General features: G+C 38.3%; 1 protein-coding gene across 2 annotated transcripts in view; it reads left to right on the top strand.

Annotated features, from left to right (window-relative positions):
• Positions 1 to 21,874, top strand: part of SLC12A7 (solute carrier family 12 member 7) — a 2,260,604-nt gene that overhangs the window by 1,810,308 nt on the left and 428,422 nt on the right. For both annotated transcript variants that reach the window (XM_044065144.1, XM_044065145.1), the window contains 3 exons: positions 2,434 to 2,532; positions 3,854 to 3,911; positions 8,409 to 8,583. In XM_044065144.1, coding sequence (XP_043921079.1) covers positions 2,434 to 2,532; positions 3,854 to 3,911; positions 8,409 to 8,583 — 332 coding nt within the window. The remainder of the gene's footprint in view (positions 1 to 2,433; positions 2,533 to 3,853; positions 3,912 to 8,408; positions 8,584 to 21,874) is intronic.

The raw sequence follows: 21,874 nt of genomic DNA, 5'->3' as shown, positions 1-21,874 counted from the left end.
TAGTAGGACTCAACAATAATTACCATACAATTTTATGTGAACAAAAGATTAGATCATATTTTCATTACAGGCTGCAACATTATAAATGTAAAATCACAGGGATCCAGATAACTAAGTAAAAAAGCTGAAAGCAGACAGTGAGTAGACCGAACTGAAAAGATGTATACACAGTGTTATAGAAAATTAACAGTGAGTTTTTGGATTACTGAAATATGTATAGACCAAAAAACAGTGAGGAAAATAATTTGATTGTAGCATTTGAGGAAAGCAATAGCCTTTGAGCTGTAATAGAGAAAGATAGTGTAGGAGAGCGAGAGAATGAGCATAGGAGAGAGGAGTTAACCAAGGGGACTACAGAGGCAAAGCTAGTTGCTTTTAAGGTATTCTTTTATTTGTGTTTTTACATGAAGAATAGCAGGGGGTGCATTGTATGCTTAGGAGCAGAGCATTCCAGGACTTACTACTTTGTTTGAGTAGAGGGAGTCACCATGGTAGTTATGTGACTGTTATTCTGAGCAGTGGCCTATTGGAAGACTTAAGGAACCTGCTGTTTACCTGTAGTTGGAGTAAGGTTGTAATTGCTGGGCAGCTATGAGGGTTGTGTATGATTTTGTGGGCAAGGGTAAGTTGGTTTAAGGTTAACAGGTTTGGAAGTTCTAGCCAGTTGAGTTGTAGAAGAGTGGAACAATGATGGGTTTTATGGGGATGATCAGTGGCAGACTTTCCAATTTTGTTATAGCAGGATTCAAGGTTATGCAAGATAGCCTTGCATAAGTTGGTGAAGATATGAGAGCAGTAGAGAAGTGTAGACAGAAGATGAGATTTAGCTGTGGCTAGTCTGGCTTGGGGTGTTAGTTAAGCTTTGGCTCTGTAGAGAGCACCACGCTTGGAATGTACTTTTTTGATTGTTTGGGAGATGTGAATATCAAATTTGAGATGGTCATCTATTATAATGCCTAGGGGTTTGGCCTTGTTTGTCAGCTCCGTTTTGGTACCATTTGTGAAGTGAATATAAAGTGGTAGGTAGATGGACTTGTAGTTGTATTTGTAATGATTATTAATGTTGTCTTATTTGAGTTTAGAATGAGTTGGTGGCTTGATAGGAATATTTCACCTTCTTGGATGTTTCTTGGATTATTACATGTATATACAAAACCATTTCTAATAATAACTTCTTATAGAAACACACACACTCCACGTACTTAAAACAGAACACAGTGAAAGGCAAATGGTTAGGCTACATTACCTGACAGAATCAGATGAAACTTTACTTCAAGGAGATTGAAGATTACAAAAATTAGTTTTATGGAGGACATTATTCAATGTCTGTAATTAATAAAGAAGTTGAGCTAGTGAAAAAAAATGTGGAGCAGATACATTTAAGGCCTGTCAGCTTATTGTCAGACAGCGAAGGCAGTGTTGCACAGATGAAAGGTAACTTGAAAGGATGATGTCTGTGAAACTGACAGACTCTGTGGATATGCAGAGTATCAAAAATGCTATCAGATCTAACTAGAAAATTTTGCAGACTTTTCCCCCTTGGGCTTAATGATTGGTGCAAAGCCACAATTTGTACATGAGGGAAAACAAGATTTGTTAGATAAACCTTTCAAATCCACAACTAGTAAAGTGAAAATGATAAAGTGCAGCAGATGAAGTTGGTGTCAATGTTTACATACAGGAGTAGACTTAATGGTTGTAAAAGGTAAACATTGTCCTATACCTGGTTTAGTTTCTTGAGCTGTTATAATGTGACTTACTTTGCCTTAGGCAACAAATGTACTGCATTTTATACTGAATGCACAAATCATAGGCTGCAACAGAAGGGTTTATGAGCATATGCATACAGAGTGTATGACTCATGACAAAAATGCTCTGTGCAAACATTCATTAAAATGCAAATGTACTCTATTCATATTTGCATTCCTTGAAAAAGTTGTGTGTTTATGGAGGAAACTGCTACTGAAGAATTGTTACACTAGACGGAATATTGTTGGCAGCTAAAATTAGATGCATGCCATTTCTCTTGTTTGAATAAAATGGAAAATTTTAAATTATTTTGAAAAGAAGGGACTGTTTTCATTGAAGCAGGTCACACTGTTTTAATTAAGTGTTTGATTTTTTTTATATTTTGTAGAGTCGTTACTGATGTACAGTCTAAAAAAGACTGTGAATACAAAAGCACTTACCTTGTTATTTTTTTGTTGTTATTTAATAAAGTGACATTTTATCAGCAATTTTATCATTTTAATCTGTTATTTCTATCAAGATGATAAGCCATGTTTTGTGTAAAATTAGGTCAGTGCTACACATGTCCTTTACTAAGGCAGCCAAAGGTAAAATTATGACTTATAAAAAAAATTGATATACAAGACTTAAAGAAATTGTACATTTGTTACATTAATAATGACTTCCATGTTGTTTTCCTTGTAGGTATCATGGCTGGTTCTAACAGATCGGGAGATCTCCGAGATGCTCAGAAATCCATCCCCACAGGAACAATATTGGCAATTATAACAACATCTTTTATATGTATCCTTTTATAACAACAACCACATTTACTTACTTACTGGTTAAATGTGAAAATACTTTCTTCTGCAAACGTATGTGGATAGCATGTGCAGTTGCAATGGTACTACTTGCATTATAGGCGAATCTTTTGTTGAGGTGTTTGGGAGTATATTCTCAGCAACAACTTTTCTGGACTAACATTTAGTGAATGTTATAATATTCATATCATTACTAGATATTACCCCAATGTTCCCTACCACTTAGTAGCATCCTTTATATAATGGACAAAATGTACATTGATACCCTGTTGGAGGATTGTTCTCCAACAGATTATTAATGTACAGATATTACCCAGTAAAAAACAAGTAACGCCACTTCATGACATCGTATTAAGCTGCAGTGAAGCATAGACCGAACAAAAAAGCAAACAGTCACTATTTATAATGTAGAATGAAGTATAATTTCTCTTAAAATATGCAATACTCTATCCAAACAACATAAATGTGGAACCATATTCTAGATTAATCTTTCACATCTCAGTTTTGCGTGTATGTGTGTGTAATTTGTATTCAAATCTCAGTTAATGCAACTAAATTCAGTTTTAAAATATATACTGAGTCTGTGCTGTGCTGCTATCTTGGAAGGTCATTTAGCAGTTTCTAAAGAAAAATGGAAAGCAAATCTGCTTTTGGTCATTTGTAGCATGTCTTGGTAAAGGGTTACATAGGATATAATGAGTTTTATTTCCTATAAACTTCTGCTGCTTCACACAGACTTCCAGCATAGCTTAGCTTAGCCATCCAAACAAGGAAACATCTCCTTCTACTAGACTGACAAAAGTATTTCCATATAAAACATAAAATGATTGTGTACTATTTTTGGGTCTTTGTACAAGAAACACCTAACAGCTCCTCAAAACATAGAAGCTGGTGTACAGTAAACAAGAAACGTTTAAAACAGAGTTTGGATGATGAGACTAGATATACATCACTGTGCCCTATGAACAAAATAACACATTAAATACTTGATCTTTTTGGCAATGGCTGACACTAACAGAAACTTCAAAATATGAGTTTTTCTCTCAAGCTTTCTTGGAATGCATAACCCAAGGTAATTGTCCTTTCCTCTGTGCCAAACTTCATTTTAAGTTGCAGGACTTTTGAGATAAAGCTGAAGTGATATATATTTTGTATTCCAGAGTTGCTCTGTAATTCAGGACAGCACCCTCATCACAATGAGTTTTGAAGAAGTACAAATTGTTTGCTTTGCTTTTACTTCACTTAGACTAAAATGAATGCTTTTGTTTCTCTGATGGTTATGCTTCCTTAATATTCATCAACAGATATGAGCAGTGTCTTAATGTTTGGTGCATGCATTGAAGGCGTGGTTTTAAGGGACAAGTAAGTCAGCCGATCTGAAATCATGGAAAATTTTGCCTGTAAAGCAGTAGTATCTTCTTTGCTTCTAAATTGAGCAGAGGACAGCATGGAAGAGGCATAAACAATTAAAGCATTAATTTTTAATAGATGTCACAGTTTATTTACCTTGAAGAGAGTTTTCTTTCCTTTCTGCATATATTTAGAACAGTTTAGTTACAAGCAGTACTATTTAGTAACATATAATGTTTGTGTTTTTCGGCTTTTCCCGGTTAGGGCTCGCCACAGCGGAACTCCGGTCCGCTAATGATTGGTAGTGGATTTTTACATACTGGGTTACCAGCCCTGATGCACAACCTTCAACAAAGGCATGCCCCATTCACGTATGCCTCCACACAGAAGACGCTCTAGCTGAGAATCGAACGGGACAACGTCTTGCTATGAGGAGACAACGCTACCGCAGCACCACCACCGCAGTATTAGTAATGTGTGTGTGAGGTTTCACTGCAGATTTTTTTGGCATATTAGTAACATATAATAATATGCCAAAAAAATCTGCAGTGAAACCTCACACACACATTCAAACATGCACAACATTAAAAAATATCCCCTAACCTTTCCTAAGTCTAATCCTAAACAGCAAAGACTTGATTGCAAGTGCATACACAACACTAAAAGTAACTCCTTACTTAACACTAACTCTAACCTGGAGACATGCATGCACCAACATAATACACACCCACCTACTTTTTTGGGCAGTACTGACATTTGCCAACGCAAATGTACAGTTCATTTTATTGAACAAATAACATTAGGTGAAGTGAACTGCTCATATGTACTTGAATGTGTTTGTGTGTATCATTCATGTGTGTATCATTCATGTGTGTGTGTGTGTGTGTATGTGTGTGTGTGTGTGTGTGTGTGTGTGTGTGTGTGTGTGTGTGTGTGTGTGTGTGTGTGTGTGTGTGTGTGTGTGTGTCATAGACCTTTATTTATTTACTTATATTTACCAGGTTAGTCTGAGTGAGCATCATAGCACTTTTTCAGCAGAGTCCTGGATTTCACAGCATTTTTTCTGTATGTAACATTCAGTATGTGGTGTAAAAGCTCATTAGATGTAAGTGAATACATACATAAAACCAACAAAAGTCAGCAACATAGTAAATCATGATTTAATGACTATCCTCCAGAATGTGCAATCCAAAGAACAAATGAAAAAAAGCAAACCAGATTTGATGCTTTTAAATAGTCTTCAGTACATGGCTTAAAACATTTTAATCTATCACTTAAACTTCAAATATTGGTGCCAAAATGGTAATCGGTAACTAAATACTTTTTCATTAATACTTGAAAACTGCATAAACTTGTATTCATGTCCACTGTTATATACATTTGTGTACATCTTATATTATTTCATTATATATATTAAATGACAGGTTAGAAATGTTGTGTTTAGATTTATAGAAGTACAATAAGTGTGCAATAATGATACACAAATGTAGGTATTAGGTATTGCAGTGTAATCCTTAAGTATACACATTGGTTATTCAGTTAGATAAGTTTACATTTATGTATTCCTCATGCTTAGTAGAAAACTTGTGGGATACCCTTGGGATGCTTGGTTAGGTTTATAAAGGTCCCAATGGTCATTAGCACACTATACACGTGGAATATTGGTAGACATGTCAAGAGAGAGAAATACATTTAGTTATTTAAAGAAGAAAGAATGGTTGAGTGTGCCTATGCAGTGGTGTGCATCATGTAATAGTTGGACATTGCATGATGCTTTTTTAAAATGTTGTCTAAGCTCTACAGTGAATTTACTGCTGTTTGTTTCTACCATGATCTCAGGTAGAGTGGAGTTCTGTTTGGCAGCTATAGTACTGGGATGAAGTAAGTCTCTATATCTATTGTGACATTTTGTAATGCCCACTTGGTATTGGTTAAGAAAGGAACCTTGGAGGAGAGATTATTTTGTGTAATATGGTAATGTATAAGTTGTGGTTGTGATAGGAGTACATTTATTTTTTTTTTAGATCATACTATTTTATTTTCTGTGATGATTGACAGTGGTGAGTTCTCTGTGGAACATTAGTGGCAATTCTGGCAGTAGTGATACAGCCTCATCCCAATATGCTCTGTTGTGACTTTTGAAGGTTGGTGAGTACTGAGGAGGCATGCAGTATGGATGGAAGTAACTGTGGGTGGAGTAGTGGATGAGACAAGGTGGGCAGTGCCCACTTTTGATCTACATAACATACCAAGTCTTTTCCACTTTCCATAAATGAAATACATTCTGGAGGATGTAAGAATCCACCAATAGTATTTCTCCCATTTCTGTCTGTAGCATTCATGGACAGGATTTAAAGTTGCAGTCAAGATTTGGAAAACTTTGTGGATGTTATGGATTAATGTTTGCTATTTATAAATTTCTTTTGTCTCATGTGACTCTGTTCTCTGGAATGCAGTGCATTGATTCATTGAGTATGAAGTACTTAGGCTGAAAATCAACACTTGCAAATCAGAAGTCAAAGCTGATGCACTTCTCTCTGAAGATGAGAGTGGGGTAACTTTGCCAAATGGAGTTTAAATATGTTGGAGTCTTGTTCAGAAATAAGAGTAGAGGGAGTCTGGAGACTGACCACTGGGTAGGAGTAACAATAGTAGCACGACTGCTGTACCAGACTGTAATATTAAGCAAGCAGTGAGTCATGCAACAAAGCTCTGGCTACTGGTCATTGAATGCCCCATCCTCATCCATGGTCATGCATTTTTGTTACTGAATCAGTGAACAAGACTGCATATGCAAGTGGTGGAAATGAGATTCATGGTTGCTAGGTTTATTCTACATGAGAGTCAGAAGCTTGGTAATTAAGGCTGATTTGACAGTAAAGCCTCTGCACCTGTTACTTGGAAATTCAGTTAAGGTAGTTTGAGTACATGGTGATGATGCCTCATGTGCCTCCTATGGGAGGCATTACTCAGAGTCTACTTACAGGAGACTCCAAAACATACCCAAAGCACACTGAAGGAATTGTATATTTCAACTTGCCTAGGAAAGTCTGAGGATCTTTCAGTATAAGCTGGAGTGTTTGGCTTGGAATAGAGTAGTCTTGTTCTGCCATGTCCAGCTTGCACAGCCCTCTACAAGATAAGCAGTTTGGAAAAATGCTTTGAAGTACTGACATTCCCATAAATGTAAAATACTGTTTTTGATTTCATGGTTATCTGTATATTGTGCAAGGCATTGTAAATGTCTTTTTTGTCACAGTGGTCCCACAACTAGTTATTTACATATTTTGTTTTCCACTTCAGCATGTTTTTTATTTAGTTTGCTTCTGATAGTTTTGAAAAGAGGCTGTTTGGTGTAATAAACTGCTTGCAGTGAGATCAGGCTGCTTCTTCTCAAGCAGTTTAAAGTGGCCTTTTAGGTGTAATTTGATTTACGTAAATGCTGGATCTGCATATAATGGCAGTCAAGCATTTGATAAAATGTTCCATTTGAATAAAATACCATTTTTGTCAATATGTTTACTGTAGTACTGGTAGAAGTCACATCAAGCCATATCAACAATCATTTAACTGTGATTACACAAACACCCTTTGCTTTCACACATACCCTGCACCTCTCCAAACAGATAGCCACATTCTGTACACTTTTGCATACACTTTTGCACTCTCTTTGAGAAAAAAATGAAAGATGTACTGATTACAGTAACATATTTCAATCTGTGTGTATTAGACCCATGCAGTGCCACAGCAAACAATATTAATGATCTTTCAACAATTAACCTACTTTTATATGCAACTCTTTTCACCCCACCCTCAAAAGAAAGCCACTTTTTTATACATAAAGTGATAATATTTTAGGCTTATGTCTATACTGTAGCTCTGAGAAGGATTTAATTTTCCTTCTGTCTTCAGCCCAATTGGACGACACATTTCTTGTTGATAATGATTGGTGGGTAATATTTTAAATTACTAGAATGATTTTATTTCATTTCAGATTTATTTAATTTTAACAGGATATCAGCACTCACATTAACAGTGATTGGAGGACATAGTTTTCTTGCATTGATTTGACAACACATTTCAAGTTAGCAGTCATTAGTGCACATGATTTTAAACCTGTATTGAATTACATCACTTCCACTAGATTGTCTTGCTTCAGTTCAAAGCATTCTTGTTAACCGTGATTAAAGGATGGGTTTTAAAGTTGTCTTTTCATTTTTGATTGAACAGCAATGTCTTTGTTCAGTGACTGATGGATAGGATTTTTAAAAGTAAACATGAGAATCCTTGAAATTTTAACCAATGAGGACTGAGGCTAAGGTGATAACTTATCTTATTATTTTATTGATTTGTTGGAGTTTAATAAAGTTTCTTTTATCTCACTCAAAAATAACTTTAGAAATTGTATATTTGCTATTTACCAGTTATAGAATAGTTGTTGATTAAATGTAAAATATTGTTTCACAAAGTCCAAAAATATATATTTTTTTCTGATTTGTTCTCTCCAAGGTTTGGAGAAGGAGTCAGTGGGAATCTGGTGATTGGAACTTTGGCTTGGCCTTCACCATGGGTTATTGTGATTGGATCCTTCTTCTCTACATGTGGCGCTGGCCTGCAGAGTCTAACAGGAGCACCTCGTCTGATGCAGGCCATTGCAAGGGATGGAATTGTACCTTTCTTACAGGCAAGTAGATCATCCCATGTCTTAACTACCTAGAAGGCAATGATTCAATTGCATAATTCTAAGTCTAAATGACAGAAAATTGCCTTGATATGATGAAGGCGTAGCTGAGGTGCAGTCTGCATAAGAGAAACCAAGATGCATTACGTGTTCCGACATTGCTTAACTTCCATATTTTCTTTTATTTTTTCCCATCCAATTCTCTTTTTTCCTTAGACTGATCATAACTTCAACCATTTTTGATTTTATAGAGCACTGCAGTAGAATATTTAGTTATCTATTCATAAAACAGATAATGGAGTCTAACATTTTCTCTTGGCAGGTATTACTGCAAAAAGAAATTCTCTTCATTTACATACACAGACACACACACAAATAAATATATATATATATATATATATACACACACACACACACACACACATACATACACACTAATATAGTCACTCTGAGTGTCTATACCATTGTGTTTCATTTTTTAATGTATACCTGATTTATAGAAACCCTTTCTGCAGCCGTAGCCATGGGCTTAACACTGACTGTAAAACAGTTGTATTATCTTTGTATTTGTGTACTTCTAGTGTTTTTATTAGCATATTATATGTTTACCATATTTGTCATATAATTGAGTAATCTGGGGATTATAGAATCCCATGTTCATCTTTTGCATTTCTCAAGAGAAAAATTATATTTAAAAAAAATAAATCGCATGTGGATGAAACAAGCATGTTTTCATTTTTTGCACTTTAAATACTCTCTCTGTCCTCTGATCTTCTTCAGTTGAAACTCTTAACAGCATTTGGCATGTTGTATAGCAAAAGTTATTCTTAAAACCTTCAGTAAATGAGAGACCTCAGGAAATTCACCCTTTTAAAACTTCAAGGAGTTATGCCAAATACACTTCAAGAAATTAGCCCTGAAATAATTACAGGACCTGAATTCACATGGCCTAATTAATCCAAGCTGTACATTTAGAACCTCACAAGGTTAGAAAATGAGCACAAGAAATAGAACAGAAGAAAATTAAAACTTCACAACAATTACAGGAATATCCTAATACGTATTACAAAAAACATTTCATTACCAATTCTGTATCAATGTCTTGATGTTATAGTGTAGTTTAGTTAAAGTTGCACCATACCTCTTTTTTACAGAGAGTATAAAATCTGTGACTAAATATTCTTCTGTCATCTTAAGTAAAACCAAACACTCTCCCATCACCACTATAATTCAAGTAAGGTTGTTTGTCAACATGGTTCATAGGTGACACATTTCTAGTGTCATGCAGGTTCTCAAGAAGATTCTGTAATGAATTCTCAATAAATGTCTGGTCAGGGCAGCAACTAGATGAAACAACAAAGCAGTCAAAAATGTGTGCACTGATAGTGATTTTTAATGGTAATCAGTATTGTGTGAGTCGCAGCTCATGGAACTGTACTTGACAAGTTATACACTTCTTCATTACACTGCTCCAAAGGAATGACAGCACTCAAGAATTTCTATGCCAAGTTTTTAATGTTGTCCATGTAATACATATTACAAGAATGGTGTAGTGCATACACAGCCTGTGGCATATCTGTTGAAGTTTAGTCTACTTTCATGTCTTGGCCCGTTAGTATAATAGGCCTGCAGATCATCTCTGTGAACAGATGGGCACTGCCACAAATCAGAGACTTGGTCTTGTATATCAGAGTTGTATATAGCAGAGTTTGCTAACCTATCTGAAAGGCTTGGAGAGTTCTTGACATTGACTTCAGCTGTACTTCTAAGGGTTATGGATAAAACCCAGTCACTTCATCATGAAATATGGTATTTACTTCTATCTTGACGACACCTTCCACAAATCGGGCATAGTTTCTTACAAAATGTAATGTCTGTTTATCACATTTTCCTTTTATAATGGTAGATCCTTTGCTGCAACAGTTTCACACTGGACTTAAGCTGTGCTCAGCAATAAGTCTCTTTTAAGGTCTAGTTGTTAATCTTCAGCCTGTACTCTCCCTGCTATATCTTGAGCAACCTTATGGAGCACTGCATCATCCAAGCTGAGTTCCTCTGCCCTAAGGAATTTACCATAAAGTCAGTCAAATATGGGTGAAGAATCTCTCTCTCAAGGAAAAGTGCCAGCACTTTCTGGTTTAGTGTACAAGGCTGACCTGATGTCATTGTTCTCTTATATATAACCTGATGTTCATTATAGTAAATATGGTTCTTATATCTGACATAAGAGAAGGAAATACCAAAATTATTCTGATTAAGTCTGTGAAAGAAATTGTCATATTCAGACAGTACCAACATAGACAAGTAACAGATTATCTGCAAAACATTTGGACATGCTTTAGAAAATAACCGTCTACATAGGTGCATCCCCTCAAAGAAATACATGAAGAGGTTAGCATTTTCTAGGACAAACTTTGGTCCCATAGCTGACCCCTCCTTCTGCAAGAACATCTTATCAAAAAGATAAATTTGTTTCTTCTTAACAACTTTTATCAGTTCTGTCTTCTGGCTTTTTTTCTAGATTTATTTAAGGATTTTAATATACTCATACGTTCATAGGTTCATAGGTGTGTGCTAGGCTAATGGCCCTGAAGCCTTTACAAGCCTAGCCCATAGGATTACCTTGGTATCGTGCCACCTGAACTTAGTTCCCGGTGCCTCTCTCGAGTAGAGCCACTAGAGTGATCCCTGGGGTGAATTTTCTATTTCCCATCCACTCATCAAGATTTCTCTTGAAGAGGGCCAGTGAGGTGCTCTGTTTGACATGTATGGGAAGTCTGTCTCTGCAGCACGTTCTGTTGATTGTGGTAATGAGGTTGAGGTCTCTGGAGTGTGTGGTGTGGAGGGATTGGGATTTCTTTAGATGCAGCATTTCTAACAGAGCTGGGTCAGACATGGCTTTGTAAGTCAAGCAGAGATCACCTCTAAGTAGGCAATATGAGACAGAGAATAGTTGCAGTTTTTGAGTCTGTCCATATAGAACAAGTGTTGTGAGGTACTTTTGCGGCTTATCCAGTTGTTGCAGGTGTCTAGTGAGGTACATGCCAAATGGGGCATTGTACTCAATGATTGGCCTAATGAGGGAAGAGTAGAGGTAGACAATGACCTTTCTTCCTGGATGCAAAACCCTTAGTAATGAAATGTGCCACATAGAAGGACTTCCTGACCACAGTGTCAGTGTGGTGGTCAAAAGAGAGGTTGCTGTCAACCTATGTTCCCAGATCTCTTATAACACCTTCTGTATTCAGTGGACTACCATCAGTGTGGTAATGCATGGGAACAGGGTTTTTCCCAAAGGGGATGACACATTTTTTGACATTGAGCTTAAGGCCATGGTTCTGACACCAGTCGTTGGTCTCAGTGAGGCCTTTCTGTAGGATGTAAACATCACTTGGGGAGTCAATACTAGCTCCCAACCTGCAATCGTCAGTGAACTTTGTCAGCCAGAGTCCCCTTCGTGTTGGCCTGGACTTCAGAGAAGTAGATATCAAACAGGAGAGGACCCAAGACCAAACCTTGTGGGACTCCACTCGTGACAGGTCGGCAGTCTGACTTGGAGTCAGCTGCTTTCACACTGTGGGTTCTGTCTGTGAGCCAGTTTGCAATAGTGATATAGGGGTTAATGCCTAGCTTAGTGAGTTTTTCTATGATTCCTGAGTAGGGAATGGTATCAAAGGCCTTGTCCAGATCAAGGTAGGCTGTATGAACCACCTTGCATTCATCCACAGTTCTGGTGACTGACTCAAAGAAGTTGACCAAGTTGAACAGGCATGTTCTACCCTTCACAAAACCAAACTGTGTGGGATCCAGAGATGGAGATTCCTTATATCCTTGTTTATTAATTCCATGATAATGCATTCCATAGCTTTGCAAGTCAGACTCATCAGGCTAATGGGGCGATAGTTCCCAGGGTCTGTAATCACTCCTCCTTTTTGGAGAGGGATGACTGTAGCAGTGCGCCATTTGGTAGGGACAAAGCCTGAGGTGAGGCTGTGATTGAACAGGGCACACAGGTGAGATGCCAGATCACTCTGTAGTTTATGTAGAACACAGCCAGGGATATTGACAGGTCCCATAGAAGCTGTATTCTTGGTCTTGGACAGTGCTGTTGTAACCTGTGCAGCAGTAATACTGGGTGCCTGGCAATCTACTGGTATTGCAATGGGTCCTTTGGGGGGGAGAGGGGTAAAATTGGCACTGAATCTGTCGGCCAGTATATTGGCAATATCTGTTGGCTCGGTATAGGAGGTACTGTTGTGCAGTAGCTCAGAGCAAATCTGGGTATTGCCGTCAAGATTCTTTACATAACTATAGAAGGATTTGTGGTTTTCTTTACTATCTTCTGCAATTTTGTTTTCATTGCTAGCTTTAGAGGATTTGATGAGGGATCTCAATTTTTGTTGAGGCTGATAAGGGAGTTTTTCCAGTCTTAGGATTCCACCTTATTCCGCATCAGTTTCCTCCTCCTGTTGTAGAGTTTGTTTATGGCAAGGGACCACCAGATTGGCTTTCTTTTTTTTGGATGAGAGCGTCTTGGTTCTATTGGGTATGGCGAGATCCATGCATTTGTGTACGTGTTCGTGCAGTGCACTGGTGTATGCTTCAACGGTCATGCAACTATTCTCCATTTGCATGGGTGCCATGAAGTTAGTCACATCTGTTTTTTGGAGCCCAAAGTTAGCTTTGGAGAAGTTTGTCATCATGGTTACCTTTGTGGGGGGGGGGGGGGTGGATTTCCAAGGTGATTAGCTTGTGGTCAGATCTAACCATGGAGAGGTTGACTATTGGTGTAGAGCAACGGTCGCCCATGTTAGTAATAATCAGGTCAAGGATATTGCTACCTCCAGTGGGGCTAAGAACAAGCTGGTCCAGGGCATTGGAATTAATGAATTCCAGGAAATGTTGGGCAAGTGTATTGGTACATGAGTAGTTTTCCCAGTTAATGGAGGGGTAGTTGAAGTTGCCCTTTATGAGAGTGTAAGGTTGGACCCTAATACTCTCCAGGGTGCTTAGGAGCGTGGAGTGTGAGTCTTGGGACATGGTTGGGGACCTCTAGCGGGCTACGACCTGAATCACTGTCTTACCCAATGTAAGTTGAACCTAAAGTATCTCTGATGTGTTATGTTGGGCTGCCAGTCTGGAGGTGTGCACATGCTTTATGAAGATGGAAACACCACCGCCTTTGGAGCTTCGGTCCAAGTTCAGGGACCGAAAGGTGTGGAATGAGTTATAGCCTGGTAGTGCAGGGATGCTTTCTGCTGCCTTGAATCAGGTCTCTGTTTATAGTACAAATATCGATGTTCTCCATTTTAAGGAGTGCATTTTGAGATGTAGCATTGAGCAGCATGACCCTCAATTCCATTTGTTTGTAGCCATTATGGTGGTAATTTGATCTTTGGAACACCGCCTAAAAAGGCACTATAGGGGTGGCAAGAGCCCTGGCCAGTTTACGGAAACCCAGGGGTGATAGATGCATGCCATCTCTGGCAAAGCATCGAGGTCTGTCAATCATGTCATCCCAGGCAGACAGATACTGGATCCCCTTAGAATGACACCAGAAACTTAGCCAATTGTTGAAATCAATCATTTTCTGCTTGTACTGTAGTATAATTCTGGGTGATGGTAGGATGCTGCTCAGGGCTAGGGTCATACCCGCCTGGGCTACATAATCAGAGAGAGCTCCTCCATGTCTCTTTTCATGTAGTCCAGGGAAGTACATCTCAGGTCATTCATAGACACATGTACAATGACAGAGTCATATTTGTACCTGTTGTTGAGGGACCTGAGTGCGTGCGTTATGTGGTGGATCCTAGCAGCTGACAGGCGGCTGTTACATTCTCCTTATTCAATCTAGTGAGTGGGACATCAGTGTGCCTCATTATCGAGTCACCTATGACTAGTGTGTTGGGCATGCTGTTTTGCCTTAGGGGCTTTGGTTGAGTGGCACACTGTTTAGAAGAGTTGTGTGTCTCGTGATTAGTGTTGATTACTGAATAGATTAAACACTCTGAGCTTTCATCTCATACATTAAGCTCTCTTACGCTATACATTAAACTGGTTTCAAAACAACCAAACTGAAAAAAAATATTTTCAGATCATAAAATGAGTTCTTCCCGGCTTTCATAGACAACAACAGGGATTTGCAAGGCTGTAGTTCAGAGTCCTCATAATTGAGTTTGCATGCCATTTAAATGCCCAACCACTGTAGCAGTCTGCATGCACATTAGTTGCTGAAAAGACTCTGAAGGGGGTTAAGGGTTCTTGTTTACTGTTGAACACTAACAAAAGTAGCCATTTTTATTCAGTAATATTTACTTCAAGACCACCTGTTCCCCAAAACAGCAATTAAAACCATATCTGGAGATATAACTCCTTAGCTAGCCAAAAGCAGGTGTCTAGATGTACTATAGGTTATGACTAAGTACAAAATATTGTCAAAAATATAATAATATGCTCAGATAGCTGCAGAGAGTTGGGTATTATCTTACAAGTACTGCCCATGCTAAGTTTCTCTCAGTGCTAAAAGTTTCTCAGCTTTTCTGAGGGTGCATCGTTTATACAGGCAACTTATAGCCCTCTTCTAACCAGCCTGATCAAGCCTATTCATAAGGGAGTAAAATTTATACTGAGCTGTGCCCTAAGAACACCACACCACATTACCACTCACATTGCAGTGACCTTCCTTCAGAGAAAAATATTTTGCTATTTAATAATTTATAAACGTAGATTCTTCATCCTAATCAAACGCAAAACAGTATGCATATCTTGGAAACCTATTTCCCGCTTTAGAACCTTATATTATCTAATAAAATATTCGTAAAAATTAGTAAAACTTCTACAATTAAGAATGCGTATATATAAATATAGGTATATATGGGCCTACTTCAGTTCATCAAAGTTTCACATCTTCAAAACCCATTTGGCTGAGACCATATGATCAAAGTTTTGAAACTTTGAACACTTTGTATTGAGATCACCATACAGCGCGAAGCTCAAGATTTGCCGTTTTCCTCACTGTAGTGCAATCTCGGAGTTGGTATATTTAATTAGCAGGGGGTGTGCAGCGGGGCTTGCCCCCCTGCAAAAATGTAAAGATTACATTTGGTTTTAGTGTTTTTTATTTTACTTTTGAAGTTTCAACACTTCAATCATATGGTCTTGGCCATATGGGTTTCGAAGTTTTGAAAATTCGATAAACTGAAGTAGATCCATATATATATATATATATATATATATATATATATATATATATATATATATATATATATATATATATAAAATATATACACATACACATATGGGCCCCATGAAATTTATCAAAAGGTACCTTGGTCGAAATTTGTTTACTCAACCCAGTTTCGTTGACTAAACTGATGGTCGCCAGGTGTGTCTGTGAGGTCAGCAATCCCTGGGTAGGTTAATATATACCCTTTTCCCCAGGGCTGTGCAGTCTTAAGAGTTAGAATATATAATTAACTGGGGGGTGGGGACTTGCCTCCCCCCTTGCAAAAAAATGATGCTTTCTTTGTTTTTCTTTTTTTTTCAGGTTTGCATACACTGAGAATTAGTTCTTGGAGCATCTGCTATAGGCTGTTGATATACAATTTGGGTTGACATTATGCATGTCAACAAAAATGTCTCTTGCATTGTTCATATACCTTCTTGTGTGAATAATCCTACTGTACTTAATAGTGCCTGCTGGGTAAACTGAATACTCTTTCACATGTACCATTAGTACAAAGTGTCATACTGTGCTAAATGTGAATAATCCTACTGTACGTAATAGTGACTGCAAGGCAGACTGTGTACTCTCACATGCACCATTAGTATGAAGTGTCATACAGTGCTAAATATAGCTGCAGTCTTTTAATAGTTGAATAATTGTGCTGTGTATCCTTGGTGGTGTATGTATAAACACATGCAACTGTACAAGACTTTATGTATTTCTAAACAATATATTTAGTTGTATTCTCTAATCTGCTGTTTCCTTCACCCTTGTAAACAATACGTTGGGCTATTATTACATTTATTGTATGTTAACATTTTTAATTGGTCTGGATAGCATTCTCATTTGTACTTATTTTATTATTTGATCTTGGAGTTTTCTTCCCTGCAAATGGTCCACAAACACTTAGACTTCCTGGTATGCAAAACATGCAGTCAGTAAATAGTTAAATGAGTAAATAAACAGCTACAAAGTGTTGATAGTTCATAACCGTAAGTTTTTTTCTGTGAAGGGTACAAACATGACATAAGTCGTGATAAACAAAAACAAAAAAAATAGTTTTGTGGGCAAACAAAGATCCAGCCGATAGTGTAATAACTAGCTGGTATCCAGTGCAGCTGTTTTACTTTTTATTGTAAATTTTCTTATGTAGCCATCATCTTTAAAGGACCATTGATTCCCACAGACGGTTAGCTTCCCCAATCAATTTCTAACCCATTAATGGTCACTGGGGACATAGCAAAGGGCAGGCATCACTAGGTTATGAGACCACAACATTCAGAACATTTTCTTCATTGATATAACCATGTTGTAATCCCCTTCTGTCTTGGTGTTTGTAGGTTGCTTAACCATGATAAATTTTCACCTTGAACTTTTTCCATTGTTAAACTCCTTAATAACTTTCTTATATGATGTACCATTGCTGCACTAAATTAACCCAGATGCCTAACATTGTTTTGATAAGTGATGTATGCTTTACCAGAATATTTAAAAATTCAGTCCCCAGGTATGATTTTGCAATGTATTTGGAAAGATTTAGTTATTTGCTCAGATTGCACAAGTCTGAGACAGAGATTTTCAAGCATAATAACTGAAGCTTTGCTTGCCTTTCAGTGCTTTCTTCATATTGGAGTGAACTCATAATACTGACAATGATAGTAAGTTGTGGGTGGCCTGAGGTCAGTGCACCTTAAAGGACAGTGTAACAAGTAGTGCATTGCCTGTTGGTCATCATTCTTTTTCTAAGGTGCAGTGGCCGAAAAAGAGAAAAGAAAAACATTTAAAAGGTGCGAGATTGGAGTTCCCTACAGTAAAAAAAAGGAGGGGGCTTCTCTCCTACAAAAGATGGAATATATGCAGATATATTACTGTTTCACATATCATTTTATTAATCCATGTATTTTTGGCATCGCATCAACACAAACTACTGAGATAACCCTTACTTTGTGGTGTCTTATACGGGTCTTCCTTAATCTCTCATCTGCATTTGATATTTTAGATTATAGATTCATGATTGTGTGTTTGAGTTTATCATGTTTTTTTTTCTTCTTGTACCATGCTTGCCTCTTTTTTTTTTTCCTTATTTAAGGTGCAGAGGGTGGTATGAAGGGTTAAGTCACCCAAGAGAGTGTTGCATGCCAAGATGCCTGGATAAATGCTATGTTTTAGAGAGGTCATGTCAAAGAGGTACTACTTATAGATAATGTGAGTGATATCCAGCATTAACTCTTTCATTCCAGAGTCTGTCCTAAACTTTCCACACACGAAGATTCAATCCTCCAATGGTTGAAGTGTGTGCTTAAGGTTAACCTAGATGCCAGTACTTGCACTCTATACCTTTTTCATCACCTTCCTCTTTCTTCCTTTATTTAATGAGGTAAGGTAGTGGACTCTTATTTTTTCTGAAGTCTTGTGATCTGAGCATAATTCTTGATGATAGATTGACACTGAAGGGCCAAGTATCTGATGTTGTGAAGACATTTTTCCATCTGAAAAAATGATTTTGTATATGGAATCTTATTCTCTTATTGAATCTGGCAACAGTGATTCATTCATCAGTATCATCTTCTCCAGACTACTGCAGTGCCCGCACTGCCTGATGGTAAACTGCTGCACTGAGGTTATTGGTAGGAACATATGCTGTGGTCACATCACTGGTCTGCCAAGGGACTTCTACTGGCTACCAGTGGCTGCCACATCTGTTTTTAAGCTTATTCTATTGATTTATTGAACCCTGAACATTCTAGGTCTTGCTTACTTGAATAATCACCTGGTGCCATATAGTCTTGGCTAGATCCTTTATGTCATCGAGACAGTGACTGCTAACTCTTAAAAGGACCCAGTTAAAAAACGCTGTCTGGTTGTCTCTTGTCTATCTACCTTTGTATTTTTTAAACTGCCTTCACTGATTCAGAAGCCTCACTCAGTGGCCTTATCAAGCAGGTCCCTGGCATACATTGAAGAATGTATTTAACTCCTACATGGTGAACAGTTGTATGAACAAACATGGTGGCTTAGTGGTTAAGAATTTTGCTTTGTAGTTCCTGAGTATGGGGTTCAATTCTGACGTGTTCTGTCTATCTGTTAAATTTTCAAGTTGTCCCTCTGTCTGTATGGCTTTCATTGGGGTACTCCAGCATCTTCCCACATTCCAATCACATGCTATTTGATTGGCTGTACTAAACTGTCTTTAATTGTGTGTCTATTTGGGTGGATGAGTATGTATATTCACACCCACACACACAGACATATGTGGAAGGCCTTCATAGTTTACAATTGTACAGACTTTCACAGAATGTCCAGATTTTTGCCTCATTTTCAGTCTGTTATTCATAAAAATTGTGTTGTTTGACAAATCACTGGGATGAACTAAGGATTAAAGTTGCTAAATAATGACATTTATTTGAGTTTCAGACTTCATATCCTTCAGAAAATGCATTCTAACACAACTCCTGTTATTCTAGCAACTTTCTAAGTTTATAAGAGCAATATTTAAAATGTGTCCCTGTTTTTGGGCCTTTGTCCTCCATTATGTCAGGCTTTGTCCAGATTTCTTGTGCCAAGATGTTGAGCGGTATAGAGGCCCTAATTTGTTGACATATGCTTTAGTCAACATATTTTTGCTGACTTAATTTGGTTGACAAAAAGGCTGTCAGTATATGCGCAAGATTGGTAAAATATAGAGGTTGGGGAATATGCCCTTCTGCCATTAGTATGCAGTCATTGAGTTAGTATATTTAATTACTGAGGGGTGCAGGCGGCTTGGCTCCCTGCAAAAATTATTGTTTTTTATTGGCATCTTCTGGGATTATGTCTCAGAGCATGCACTGTGTGCCGTCAATATTTCTGATTGGTCAACATTTTTCCTGACAACTTTTTGTGGTTTTTATCTTATTTACTAGAGCAATATTTATAATTCCCCTAGTACACCCAGATCATGGTTGAAAAGAGTCTGATAATTAATTCACTTAATCTAGTTAATAAGGGTGGCCGTGGTGGTGCAGCGGTTAGCGTTGTCACCTCACAGCAAGGCGCTCTCCAGTTCAGTCCTCGGCTGGGGTGCTTTTGTGCGGAGTCTACATGTCCTCCCTGTGGTCACGTGGGTTTCCTCCGGGTGCTCCGGTTTCCTCCCACATCCCAAAGACATGTTGTAGGTGGATTGGAAACTCTAAATTGGCCCTAAGCATAAGTGTGTACGCGTGTGTGCCTTCTGTAGAAGGTTGGGCGCCGGGCTGGCAGCTCGACACCATAAAACTCCACTGCCAATCCTGAGCGGACAGGTGATCCACTGTGGCGATCCCTAACTGGGCAAAGCCGAAAAAAGAAGACGACTCTGGTTAATAAATTAAATTCAAAAATAATTTGTTACTTTTTATTATTTTAGTCATATTACTTGAAGTCCTTGCATATCACTGTTGCAGTATTCTTCACTGAAGGGATCCCCTGCCAAGGGCATCCCTATATCCGGCCAGTATACCAAAGCCTTAGGTTGCTATAGGGATGTTGTACATTACATGTGCTCCTCACTCATGGTGTAGAGAATAAAGGTGATGTACAGACATCCAAACCTCAGAACTTTTTTGCAGCCAGTCTGAACAACATCTCTGATCATCAGTATGAACGTTCTTAGTCTGTTGGTTGCCAAGCCATTTTCAGATAAGTGCCCTGTAGAGGCTTTTCTTCTTACATTTTTTTTTTTTTTTTTTGTGGTTGTTGGATTACGTATCATCTAGAAAGGGGGGAAATGCCATTGTGGGAGACAGATTCCCCTTGAGGTCCATTACTAGCAGATCATACGTCTTGATGAGGAAGTAGATTTGGATAAAAGATCTTTGGTCTCTTCTTCCCAGATTACCTCTCCTTTGGATTATGGTTCTGAGGAAGAGGAGTCTATTGGTCCAGATTCTGCCTTTGAGGGCATTTCCTTTGGGGATACCGTTTCCTGTATGTTGGAGTTTTTCAAATGGGACTGTACTCCGGTTTCTGATGTTCAGAAGAGGTATTATGACCTCCTTCAAATGGAGTCTCCAAAGCCCTCTGCTGTTTGTCCTGTCCTTGCTGCCTTCTTGGACACTTTCTCCACAGCTTTTCAGGTTTCTAATTCCCAGCCCCCTACTCCTAAAAAAAACTGATAGGTTTTATAAGGTGCCGGATTATTGTAAATTTCCTTGTAAGTGTCCCTCTGCTGACCCTTATGCTATTTCTGTTTCTTCTGATAAGCCCTTCTACTAAGCTGCCTCTTCCTGAAAAGGACAGCAGAACCATGGAAAGATTGGGTAAAAAGGTGTACACTGCTACTTCACTAGCATTTAGGGCTGTGAATTACCAGACCCATATGACCAGGTATGTTTTAGCCATTCTGTATCTCTCAGGCTTTTCAAGTTGTTTCAGACCTTCCTGATTCCGAGGGGAATGGTTTCAGCCCTTTCTTTGTTTGAGTCCTTTTCTCAAGTGCCCTGCCATTCCATTAAATGCAGTTATGACACAACTGATGCCCTGTCTAGAGCTGCTGCCTTTGTTCTGTGTTGAGGAAGTATTCCTGGCTTCACCCTCAGCCTTTGCCTGATGATATTAAGGCCAAGCTAATGGGTGCTCCTCTTAACAATGCAAATCTCTTTGGTTCTGCAGCTGCCAAGCTTTTTAAGTCTTTTCAGGAAAATGGTAAGGCTATGCAGGAATTAAAACATATTTTTGTTTTCCTTGTTCCCTAATTTCAGAGGAACTATCCTACCAAGTCTGCCTTTATTCATAGACCATTTCGCCATCTCCCCAAAGGTAAAAAGGGTGGTAGTCAGGGCGCCTTCTGCTAAGTCTACTCCTAGAGCTCAGAAGCCTCCTTTTCCAGACAAGCCAGGTTCTGCCTGACTATCTTCTTCCTTCCCTTCTCAACCAAATTCCTCTTTCTCTTTCCCTGTCCCTCCCCAATTGGTTAAGGATCACTCAAGATTCTTGGGTTGTTTCCATCATTCATCAGGGGTATTTCATGGTTTGGAAATCCCTTCACCCTTTTTGGGCATTCCTCAACCTCCTCAGGAACAGCTGCCCTTTTTTCTTGATGTTCTTCAGAGT

Source organism: Protopterus annectens, chromosome 3.part0, assembly GCF_019279795.1.
Source record: "Protopterus annectens isolate FY-2018-M chromosome 3.part0, PAN1.0, whole genome shotgun sequence".
Lineage (NCBI taxonomy): Eukaryota > Metazoa > Chordata > Ceratodontiformes > Protopteridae > Protopterus > Protopterus annectens.
Note: the sequence above shows the minus strand (reverse complement) of the source record. Positions and strands in the feature narration are given on the sequence as shown.